Below are 11,605 nucleotides of genomic sequence, written 5' to 3'. Positions count from 1 at the left end.
CCTTTAACAATGTTATCTCATCTTATGGTTGTTAATATGTATTATATTATCAATTATCAATACTTTGGGAAGCATAAATTGGCAAATGATATTTTTTCATAAGAATAAGATTACTTTATTTTTTGGAATCTTTGTTAAAGCTCCTACTTCTACCTATTTTGTGAAATAAACATCAACTATTAGGATAAATTGTCTTTTGTTTGTAGCCTTTGGGAACAGACCTAGGATAACTACCCTACATTAATCAAAAGGTCATGACAAGGCTATAATGATCATTTTTACATGAGGCTAACTAGAGACTAAGGTAAATCTCAAAGATTTTTGTTTGAGGGTAGCCTCATAATAAGTAGGTAATGCTAAATAGGGGTTCTTCAATTGTTCTTCATATTGATGGGAGCAACCACAAGCTTTTCACCCACACTTGATTTTTTCAAAATTTCAACCTAGACATCCACTTATAGGTTTATAGGATTGAAACTTGCTAATCTAGATAGGGGATATACTCGGCAGCTATCTTTCCTTGAAATACGAGTAATTGAAATGCTCTTGCCTCCAACTTGCTTGGAGAAATAAGGTTGAACCTTTTGAAGATATAGTTGTATGGTTGGTTATTCGGCCTTATATATTTCTTGGTATTGACTGACCACCAACTAGGAGTTACTATAGACTTGAAGAGGGTATGCACTTAAAGCTTCTGCAATGAGATGTAATTCATGATTGGGAACTCAAAATGAACCATGTATTCAAATTCTTTTTCTTCAGGACTTATAAGTATTATCCCAACTCCACTTCTAGTTCCTAAGTGGGGATTGTTGGGGAGTGTTTTGTTAAAGCTTCTGGTTTAACGGGGAAAGTAATTATTACAAGTGAAGACTCAGAAGCATTTATTGGCTCTTCAAATGAGCAATCATTAATGAAATTTGGATTTCTTCAAAAACCTTTTTACAATCTAGAGTCCACTCAAAGTTGGAAATGTTCCTTAATGTCTTGAAGAATGGTAGAGTATGCTTCCTTGAGCGAGATATGAATTGATTGAGGGTGGTCAATCTCCTTATAAGCCTCCGAACTTTTCCTCCTTTAATGGTAAATACACATATGGAAGGATTAAGTTTCATCGAATGATGGCTAAACATAGATAAGACCTTTTTTAGGTCCAAGATATGTTGCTCAAAGGTCATGGTTTCCACCAAAATGTCATCAACATATCCTTCTATAATCTTTCTAATTTTTTTCTTGAATACTTTATTTATCATCCGCTGGTAAGTGACCAATGTATTATTAAGTCCATAAAGCATAACTGTATAACAAAATATTCTTTATTTAGCTATGAAAGTTATTTTTTCTCATCATCTAGGTGCATAAGGATTTTGTGATAACTAGAATTGAAATCCATGAAGTTTAGGTACTCAAAACCTACAGCGGAGTCAACTAATTAGTCAATCTTAAAAAGAATATAGCTATATTACTTGACCATCACCATATTTTCTAGTCAAACATGGTATATCACTTTCCTAATAAAGAATGATAGCTACAGTTTTGCAAGGGTTATATAAAAAATATGTGCAATTTAAGAGGAAAAAAAAGGGGGGGAAAAGGTTAAGATGGTGACCAGGGTTTTTTTTTTTGATGGAAGAGTTGTAATATTGAATATAAGAGCTCTTTAGTCATTAATTGAAATATAATGAAAATCTTGTAAATAATTTAACCATTTGTTTTTGCGCATCAGACAAGGACGTAGCCAAGACATTAGGTTGGGGGGATTAGAAAAAAAACAATTAAGAGGAAGAAGTTAAGATTTACTAATTTTAGGGATAAAATTTATAATTATTCAGGGAAAAGGCAGGGAAAAACCATTTTAGCCATCCTCTGCTTCTGCTCCTAGCATTAGAGCAAGGATGTAAAGTGTTATGAACTTATAAAGTTTAGGATGTAAAATGTAATTTTTGAAACAATAAATGCAAAGTAAAAAAATGACCTAACTATAGGATGATCAAGGTAATTTCCCCTTAATTTTAATATAGTAGTGAGATTTATTAAAAAAGAATAATACCTCTAGCATATTATTCACGTTACCCTCTTTTAAAAGTATTTTATGTTCATAATTTTTAAAATTAGTAATTAGTTTTTAATGCAAAAATGTTTAAATTCTTATTTCTAGTCCTTTTATTATAAGAAAATCTAAAAGGCATGGAAAAATACTATTTATCATGTCATTGTTCACTCTCTCACATTTCATTATGGACTTCCATAATAATTTTTTTCCATTTTGGTCATTAGATTTTTTTTCTCCATTAATTGTATCCTTTTATGGCCAAATTAGAAGTTGATTTGTTTCTATCTTGTTAAGCAAGGGAAAAAATAAAAATTAAAAGATAGGGGATGAATATAAAAAAACACGGAGGAACTATATAGTCATTTCAAAATTGTCTAAAATAGTTGATTATGGTCCTATTAGTTTTCAACATACCAATTTTACATCCCTTTAATATATTTTTTTTTAAATTTTAGTTTTAGTCCAAAACTTTATCTCTTATTTTTTAGTCTTAGTTTGAGATGGGAGAGAAAACGTCATTGAATTATGGTGTTAGAGAAATAAAACGATGGTTGACAACGATCCTGACCACTAAAATAATCAATTTTGGTGTTTATGAGTTTCATTAAAGTGTACTTTCACCTGAATTATGGTGTTAGAGAAATAAAATGATGGTTGACAACGATCTTAACCACTAAAATAATCAATTTTGGTGTTTATGAGTTCCATTAAAGTGTACTTTCACCTTCAACTTGCTTGAAAAATAGATATGATAACAAGAAGCTTTTGGGTTTCATATTATTCTTTGTTTTTTGACCATTTTCGGATTGTTTGAAAGCATAAATAAGTTTATCTAGATCTTTATGATGTTTTGAGGTTAAAACAAATGTTAAAATAGATTGTTTTGGGTGAATCACCCTTAACGACCAGGAATTATTAAAACCTGGTTAAAGTAGGTGATCTGTTACCTACTATTTTTTTTCTTTCTAAATCAAGCCTCATTAAAAAATGAATTTTTTTAGCAATCTTGTTCCTAGGCTGCTTGTGTCCGTGCATTGGGGCCTTTTTTAAGGTATAAGCACACTAGGCCAACTACGCTCGTGTTTCTAAGTCTTTTCCCCTTTTTTTTTTTATCTTTTTTTCATTGTTTGTATGTTTTTCAATTAGATGGATCTTTCTTGCTATTTTTTTTTTATCTTTAAATATGTTATTGATTTTTAATTAGATAAAATAATTTGTCATCATATTCGTAGCTTTATCACAAACTCAAACAAATGCTCTGGTTTGTTCTCGAGATCAAGAATGTTTATTTTTGTTATTTTATAATTAAAAATAAATAAATTTAATTGAGTTTATGATTTAAATTATGGATTTAGTTGATTAATTTTGACTTGATAAAAATTAAATTTTAAAATTTATTTTAATTGCATGTATATTTTTATTTATTTAATTAAATATATACATTGATTTTTTAATTTATAAATTATGATTGTTTATATAAAAAAAGTTGGAAAAAAGCTAGAAAAAGCATAAAAAAAATATATAAAAACTATATTCTTGGCTTTTATACTATATATATTTTTTAATTAATATAGATATTCGGACTACTTTATGTGTATTACGACTAATTTCATGAATTCTAAAATTAACAACCATTCAAGTTTTTAATGATCTTAAAAAACCTCAAATTTATAATTATTAAAAATAAATTTAAAATCTAATTAATTAAACTATCTAAATAATTATGGTTTTAATTGAGCATATATATATATATATATATGTATTTTTTTTTTTTTATCATTTTCACAATAACAGCCACTCAAGTTTCAGTCCTTTCGTTTTCTGAAAAATAGAAAACGAAGACAATAAAAGAGCTGGCAAAGGTAGCAAATGACTCCTTAATAAGCTCGCTGCAATATTAGATGCTGCCGTGCGAACTGCGAGGCAAACAGTAGTCAGTCACTCACACCGAAAGAATAATGCAAAGCTCCTCTGATTCGAGCACCTTCAAACTTGACCAGCGAGTCCATTCAACCAATGATCCACGCCGAATCGGTACCGTCAAGTACATAGGACCCGTGGAAGGCCATCCTGGCACATGGGTCGGTGTCGATTGGGACAATGGAGAAGCCAAACACGACGGGTCATTGAATGGAGTCCGTTACTTCGAAGCAAGGTCTCAACTTTCTGGATCATTCGTTCGGGCCCAGAATTTGACTTCGGGCATTTCGTTTATAGAAGCTCTCTATATCAGATACAGGGACCAACCAACTCAAGAAGATGAGGGTATGCCTGCTTCTTCTTGGGTTTTTCTTTATGTAATTATCACTTTTAGTTTCGCTTTAAGTTTTGGGTATTGTAGTATTGCTTAGCTAAGAATGAGAACGGGTAATGAAGTTTGAATTCTTTTCACTTACAAGAAGAGGGTATGTGTTCTTTTTATGTAATATCCCAGTTTTGTCTCGTTTTCAGTTTTGAAAGTTGTCGTTTTGCTTGACAAATAATGTCAATGGAATCTAAAGTTTGAATCTTTTTGTACTTGGATAAAGAGGGTAAGTCTTTTGTGTGTTTGATAAAGAAAAGAATGCTAATGGATACTAAAGTTTGGATTTGTGTGCAGATGAAATGTATGTGCTTTCAGCTAGTAACAAAAGGGTATCTGTACAACTTGTTGGTAAAGAGAAGATTCAAGATAAACTAAGTAGATTAGAAGAATTGACGGGTGCTTCCCTTTTTTATTTGGGTGTTAGCAATCCGGGATCCCCTAATGAAATCAGAAATATAGTGCCAAGTAAGTTGGTTTCTCAGATTCCCAGTTACTGCCTTTATGATTTTTTATTTATCCATTACTAGCTTAGGTGCCATTGTTTAGTGAATGCTAAAAGTCATGGCCTCATCCAAGTCCAGAGAGCAACCACTTTATGTAAAAATGTTGAATGTAAGAACTGCTTTCAAATTCCCAATGCATCATATTTGGGTGGGGTTGTCAATTCATAATTCATTGGAATGATTAATAATGCAATTGTTTATGTTACATCTTATGCTTTTTTTAATGGTTCTCTTCCAGATCTAAAGGAACTGGACTTGACTGGAAATTTACTTTCAGAATGGAAGGTATGTTTTGCATCCTATCTGATGCTACTTTCTTTTTCTACAGGAGATTTTAAATCCAGAAACTTGCATTTCCTGTACCGCTTCCTGCTTTTTGAATTTTAGATTGTGCAAATCCAATTTGCTGCTAGTGTCTTTTGAGCTAGTTATAGATTGTGCTAATAAGTAATTTTAGATGCCATCTGTACATGCGTAATACTTTGGTTTCTATCAAAGAGTGCTTGTTCAGGTCACAATTATTGATTAAAAAAATAGAATTAAAATCATCTTATTATCAGACATATTTTCTCACATGACAGTATATTTGCTCGTAACTGAATATCCTCACTTCTGTGATATCTATTAGTTGTTTCTTTTAAGGTTAAGATATTAATTTTATTCTCTGAATTGCTAAGGTTCTTTGAGTTTGCATGTAGTATGCTATATAGTGTAATGTATTCTGCTACGCATTGCAAACAATCAGAAACTAAAAATCAATAATGATAAACCATTTCTACTGTATTTTTTAATTTAATAAGTTGAAGGAAGGTCGTTAAACACTTTGGAAGCAAAAACCAAGCAACTAAGGAGAAAGGAAATTACAGTGGACAAGAGAACATAATCATACAAAATGAAATGGAAACTGGAAACAAAACAACTGAAACTGTAAACAGGAAGCAAAACAAGCCACTACCAAACTAGCGGACCACATTAAGATACTATACTCAGAGACAAAACTAAGCAAACTAAGGGGATAAACCTGCAGAAGAGTGGAGAGACAGCTTTGCAAAGCAGGAGAGAAAAGGCAACAAAAGGAAGAACAACACTTTTGACTTCAAGGGTGCTACAATAACACCTCAAGGATGGGGGAAGACTGGAAGAGAAACCATTTCTACTGTATGTGATGGAAAAATAAACCATTTGAAGAACTTGACTCTTCATTATTGAGTCTTTAATAGCTAAATGTTCCACTACATTTGGAAGTGCTCTAAAACATAATTCTTTTATTATATTGAATTAGCATGAAAATTTCATTTCTGAATTGAATGATGATTTTGATTTATATTTTTTCCAACTCTAAGATTGACCTAGTGTTAGGAATTTCTATGTGTTTGCTGGATCCTTTTTATGCATGACTGTTCAATAATTGTGAAGTTGTTTGCTGAATAACCATCATCTCTTGTTTGGATTAATCCTTGCAGGATGTTGGCATCATATGTGAACAATTACCTTCTCTTGCAGCACTCAATTTGTCTAACAACTCAATGTCCCATGAGATTGTCGGTCTACCACTACTAAAAAGCATCCACATTTTAGTTTTAAACAATACTGGCATAAATTGGACACAGGTGAATCAGTTTTTTGTTCAATTTTTTCCTGATATATGAATTTAAGAAAAACTCTCAAGCTAAGTGTAATTTTGTTGTTGCAGATTGAAGTGCTTAAAGATTTATTGCCAGTAATTGAGGAGCTACATCTGATGGGAAATGGCATAAATGCAATAAAGGTAGTATTTGTTGAATATCCTACTTTGTTTGTTAAGCGGATGGATAATATGTTTCAACTTTGGGTTTGTTGAATATCCTACTTTGTTTCTTAAGTGGATGGATAATATGTTTCAACTTTGGGTTCATATAAGACTGCTATTTTATTAACCAATATAAGAATTCAATCAAGCTTGTCTTTGACAGGAGTTTGCTCACTCATACTCTACCTTTTAATTTGTCTGATCATCCATGTTCAGAAACTGCCCCTATTAATTCCCATTAGAATGAAATAAGGACATAATTCATACATGCAATGATAAGCTGACCAATCAAGCCCAAAAACTTCCTGAAGGAAATCCTACAAGTCCCACCCCATATCACTATCGGTCACTCCCACCAAGTCCGGATTTCTACCGCTGTTCTCAGATGTAGAATCCTGTTAGCCTCATTCTCTGTTGCTAGAGTGAAGAAAAAGAGAGCAGCAATCCTTGGAGAGACTTAACATGGTATCCCTCTAATTCTTCATACTAATGACTAAAAGTTACATCTGGAGATTGTTTAGATTAGCAGCTTAACAAGACTTGCATATACCTTCAAAATTATAACAAGCTGTGAAGCTCTTTTATACACTAGAAACCTCTAATCATTGATTTTGCAACATCATGTTTATATTTGATTTTCCATTTTCTAGACAGCATCTTCATCCATTGTTCATGGATTTGATTCTTTGCGGCTACTGAATTTGGAAGAGAATTGTATAGCTGAATGGAATGAAATTGTAAAGCTTTCTCAATTAAGAAGGTGAGAAAGGTTATGTCAGTCCATCTGCAATTTTAGCATATGTTTTTCAATTTGGGCTTGCCAAAGCACTTGATTATGGTCTCAAGTTACAACATGGTTTATGTGCAGCTTGGAGGAACTTCATTTAAACAAGAACAATTTGAACCGTATCTTTTATCCTGATCATGATACAATAGACAAATTGGTTGGTGGTGATGAATCTCATGATCAAAGCTGTATACCTTTTCAAAATTTACGATGCCTTCTTCTGGGTAATTAGTTAAAACTTTTTGATGCCATGATGCTTCCTTCATCTACTGTGCAAAAGTTTCTGATCTTACTCATTTTTTGCTTCAGGAGGTAACAACATAGATGATCTGGCTTCTGTGGATTCATTGAACTCATTTCCTAAATTGATTGTAAGACTATGATGCGAATCTTTATTATTTTCTGTATACCAGATTAGGAAGCATGTAACATAGTACTGTTATTGATGAGCTACATGTGTATTGGTAATGTCCCTGTAGAGTTGGAGTGTAGGAACATGAAACCTAGTTCAACAAAAAAGTAGGTTCCAAAAAAGTACCCATCCCTATTTCATATAAATGTCTTAAACTTGAAGGCAATGTTAAACATCCACGGAGGCACACTTTTATCTCCTACAGTTTGATGATATTATCTTATTTGGGTAAGCGATGAGCTTTACAGCGCAGAACTTTAGTCCAACAATGCTAATTCATAGAATACTTTGCAAGATTTTATTTAGTTCTGAATGATGTGAATCTTTTTTATCTGCTCTATATCAGATTAGGAAGCATATAACACCGTACTGCTATGTTTTATGAATTCAGTCTAGTAGCTCCTAAAACAGATGATTCATAGAAATATCACTTGTTATTCTGGCTACTTTCTGCATGCTCGAAGGATTTGATAATTTGTAGCTCTTTGCTAACATGTTTTAGCACTATAAGTAGCGGTGCAACTGAAATTCATCCTTCCCTTCTTTCTTTAGTTCTTGCCTTAAATACCAGCCTTCATATAAGGATGAAGCTAGATAGATATAAGGTGCTTTTCCTTCAACCAAGCCCATTTGATATGTTTTCTTTTGGTCTATGCATTGTTATGATTTTTCCAAGTTGTGGAGAAAATTTTGGAAATTCTCCCTCCCTTCTATCCATTTTTGGTTTGGCAAAGTGGATAGTTCTATCTGAGAGAACAAGTTGAAAGAATGCGGGACCAATGTATAGGCGAGCATGTTTCTCCCTCCTCCTCATATTTCCTGGTCGTGCCCTTTTTTTCCACTCCCAACTTGCAATTACTTCTTGATTAACCAAAATGATGATGATGATTTCATTTTTCTGTTTTTGTTTTTTTTAAAAAAAAAAAAACTACTGGTGCTTTCTACTCTTGGCTTTTTAAAAGCAAAGGGCAGTTTCTTCTTGTGATGGCTTTTCCTTCGCAAAGTTGGCATGAACTTTTTCAGGAATGGAAAAATGGGTAACATAGAAAAAGTACATTCCAAAATATGATTGTTAATTTTAAGACTGGTCCTCTGTATTCTATGTTGATAATTAGCCTTTGCTCTCATATGTCTTGCTTATGTTATAGGACATCAGGCTTTCTGAAAACCCAATTGCTGATCCTGGAAGATGTGGCATCCCAAGATTTTTTTTGGTTGCACGATTAGCAAAAGTAGAAATCTTGAATGGAAGTGAGGTAAACTCCAGAGTACTGTGTAACCATTTTTATTTTCTTGGTGAGGTTGTTGTGGGTCTGACATAGTATCGTCCACCATGCCTCTCAGGTAAGCACTCGTGAAAGGAAGGAGTCTGAGATCCGGTATATTCTCCCATGCACCAATGTGTTATTTTCCTTTAATAAGAATTGTGTGGTGCTTTTACATAGCAAATTGTCTTACCATTCTGGCTTTTTCTTGCATGTTGATGATTTCAATTCTTAGTTTTTCATCTTTTACTAAGGTTTTCTTATTTGTTCTGAATATTTATTGCAGATATGTCCGCTTAGTTATGTCAAAGTTGCATGGAAATCCGGATGAAATCAAACAGCATCCCAGGTAGTCCTAGTTCTGTAAGCTTGTGTCCAAATAGATGTTGTCAGTTCATCTAAAATTAAGCTGCCACTCCACATCTCAAGGGACATGATGGTTATTAGTTCAGTGACACCTTACTTCCTGCTGATAATGAGCCTCAACTTGATTATAGGTTTGTTGAGCTGAAGAATTTTCATGGCATTGAAGATGAAAGGTCATCGGTTGGAACAACAGGCCCTCAGAAGATGGCTTCTGGACTCCTGTGTATGTATCCTTAAGTTTTCTCATCCAATAGTTTTATGGAATGCACTGATTGTATACATGTTTAAATAATATAATAAAAGTGCAGCTGTCACCCTTAAATCCGTGGCTCCATCTATTGGCGAGAAACCTCCACTAACAAAGAAACTCCCAGCTGCAACTACGGTGATGTTCTCATCCTGTTATATAAAGTAGCGTGTTTGAGTAGATATTGTAAGACTAATTGAAGTATGTAAATCATTTTAGATTGGGAAGCTAAAGATTCTTTGTGAAACATTTTTCAAGCTTGGGTCTATTAGGCCAAAATTGTTTCTTCAAGAAGAGGTTTGTCTCTCCACTCCTTGTTCTTGATCACATTCTCTGTTCATGATGATAAATACCCTTGGTATATTGGTCATTGAGTAGAGTAGCTTAGATTCTCATTGTATTTGGTCATTCTTTATCTCAAGTTCTCAACCTTTAAGAGGCTTATAGATTGTATTTTTCAAACTTACCCTGTTTCCATATTTCTTCTAGAGAAGATTGACAAGGATTTATTGCATTTGTAAAGAAGAAAGATGCACCTTTTGTGTGAGCTTCTTTCCTTTTCCTTGGGTTGCATTCCCTTTGTCCCTTTAAACATTTTTCTTATCAGGGAAAAAAAGAAGAAAAGGAACCCAGAGGGAAAGGAGAACATAGAAAATCTGCTTTTGCTCGGTTACTTGTTACTTTTTGCCCCCCTCCATATTTTTTAGATACCATGCCTTCAAATTTTGAGGGAGGAAGGAAGCCAATTATTCTCTTTCTAAAAAGCTGTAATCAGAAAATTGAAGTGGGAACATAATGTCTCAAACAATGTCTTGAGTCTAGACCCTATTTTCAGTTTGGAGAACCAATGGAAATGTATTTTTCAAAAAAGTGAAGGCAATAAATATTCTTCTTTGTAGTTCTTTTTTTTCTTTGAACTTTCCACTAGCATTGAGAAACAAAAACGTCAAGTACTAATTGACTAAAAAAAAGCAGGGTTCCCCTCTGCCGATATTGCTTGATGATGAGATGGCAACTTTGATGGATGTTGGAATTGGCAACGAATCAACTGTTCTTGTGGACGAAGAGAGTTAGTACAATTTGAAAAGGAGTTCATAACAGTCTACTGGTTTAATGTTTCGAAGGTCAAGGTATACAAGGTACTACTAAACGTTGTTCTACAAAATGCTTCAATTTTGCTTAGTCTTCTGATCCTGACCTGCTATACATGTATTGGTTTTTGCCTACAGAAGTTTCTTTTGTTTCTTGCTTTTGATTATGCACTTTACAATTGAATTTTCCCGCGCAGGTATTTTCACTTCAGATCTGCTGGGATTGTTTGTATTGAGACCTCAAGAAAGCTGCAAAGCTTGACTTCACACATTGTTCAAATTTCCTTAGCTGAAAAACCAATGATGGAGACGGCTAGGGGTACTTGGGCCGTCTTAGGTGGTGAATTCTTTGCTCTGTCATCACCTGTGAAGGTAGGCTTGAGAACGAACCCTGTAAAACGTTGTGTTGTATTTCTTCTCATAATGTTCTCATTTCTTCTATTTGCACAATTTTGAGAATGTGTTTGAATCTATTTTCCCAGACTAGCAATGATCATTTCTGCTCTTAGAATGTTCGAAAGTCTGGTCATAGCAAAACACAAAATAAGCCAAGTGAAGATTAAGAAAGATTAGATTGGTGGGATTGGCAGGACTACGAAAGAAATCTATCATGCATGATAGATAGAGTACTTGAACTAAAAGAATAAGAAATAAATATAAATTAGTACCTGAAACTAATTTAACTAATCCTTATATTACAAAAATAATAGTAAAAAAAATAAAATATCCGTTCACCAATCAATCAATCGCCAACGATATACATGTCAATATAGCAATTTTTTTCCAT

The 11,605-nt window shown here is 33.2% G+C and overlaps 1 protein-coding gene across 2 annotated transcripts; it reads left to right on the top strand.

Moving 5' to 3' along the window:
• The first annotated feature begins 3,844 nt into the window (after nucleotides 1–3,844).
• On the top strand, nucleotides 3,845–11,338 carry LOC118061575 (tubulin-folding cofactor E). Of its 2 annotated transcripts, none has more exons than XM_035075056.2 (16): nucleotides 3,845–4,318; nucleotides 4,653–4,823; nucleotides 5,100–5,146; nucleotides 6,325–6,471; nucleotides 6,555–6,629; nucleotides 7,301–7,410; nucleotides 7,519–7,661; nucleotides 7,747–7,808; nucleotides 8,998–9,105; nucleotides 9,194–9,228; nucleotides 9,401–9,463; nucleotides 9,612–9,703; nucleotides 9,789–9,865; nucleotides 9,947–10,024; nucleotides 10,703–10,866; nucleotides 11,031–11,338. In XM_035075056.2, the coding sequence occupies exons 1-15, from the start codon at nucleotides 4,012–4,014 to the stop codon at nucleotides 10,799–10,801; spliced, it is 1,614 nt and encodes a 537-aa protein (XP_034930947.1). In that variant the 5' UTR covers nucleotides 3,845–4,011; the 3' UTR covers nucleotides 10,802–10,866; nucleotides 11,031–11,338. The 2 variants fall into 2 exon arrangements, with proteins under 2 accessions (XP_034930947.1, XP_034930946.1); XM_035075055.2 differs by having other exon boundaries at nucleotides 11,016–11,338.
• Nucleotides 11,339–11,605: the final 267 nt, after the last annotated feature.

This window comes from Populus alba, chromosome 10 (genome assembly GCF_005239225.2).
Source record: "Populus alba chromosome 10, ASM523922v2, whole genome shotgun sequence".
Taxonomy (NCBI): domain Eukaryota; kingdom Viridiplantae; phylum Streptophyta; class Magnoliopsida; order Malpighiales; family Salicaceae; genus Populus; species Populus alba.
Note: the sequence above shows the minus strand (reverse complement) of the source record. Positions and strands in the feature narration are given on the sequence as shown.

What these genes read in the sequence shown, in the direction of transcription:
- LOC118061575 (XM_035075056.2), top strand. Translation starts at nt 4,012, where the DNA reads ATGCAAAGCTCCTCTGATTCGAGCACCTTCAAACTTGACCAGCGAGTC. An exon ending in ACCAACTCAAGAAGATGAGG is followed by an intron (nt 4,319 to 4,652) that starts GTATGCCTGCTT and finishes ATTTGTGTGCAG; the next exon opens with ATGAAATGTATGTGCTTTCA. An exon ending in ACTCATTTCCTAAATTGATT is followed by an intron (nt 7,809 to 8,997) that starts GTAAGACTATGA and finishes CTTATGTTATAG; the next exon opens with GACATCAGGCTTTCTGAAAA.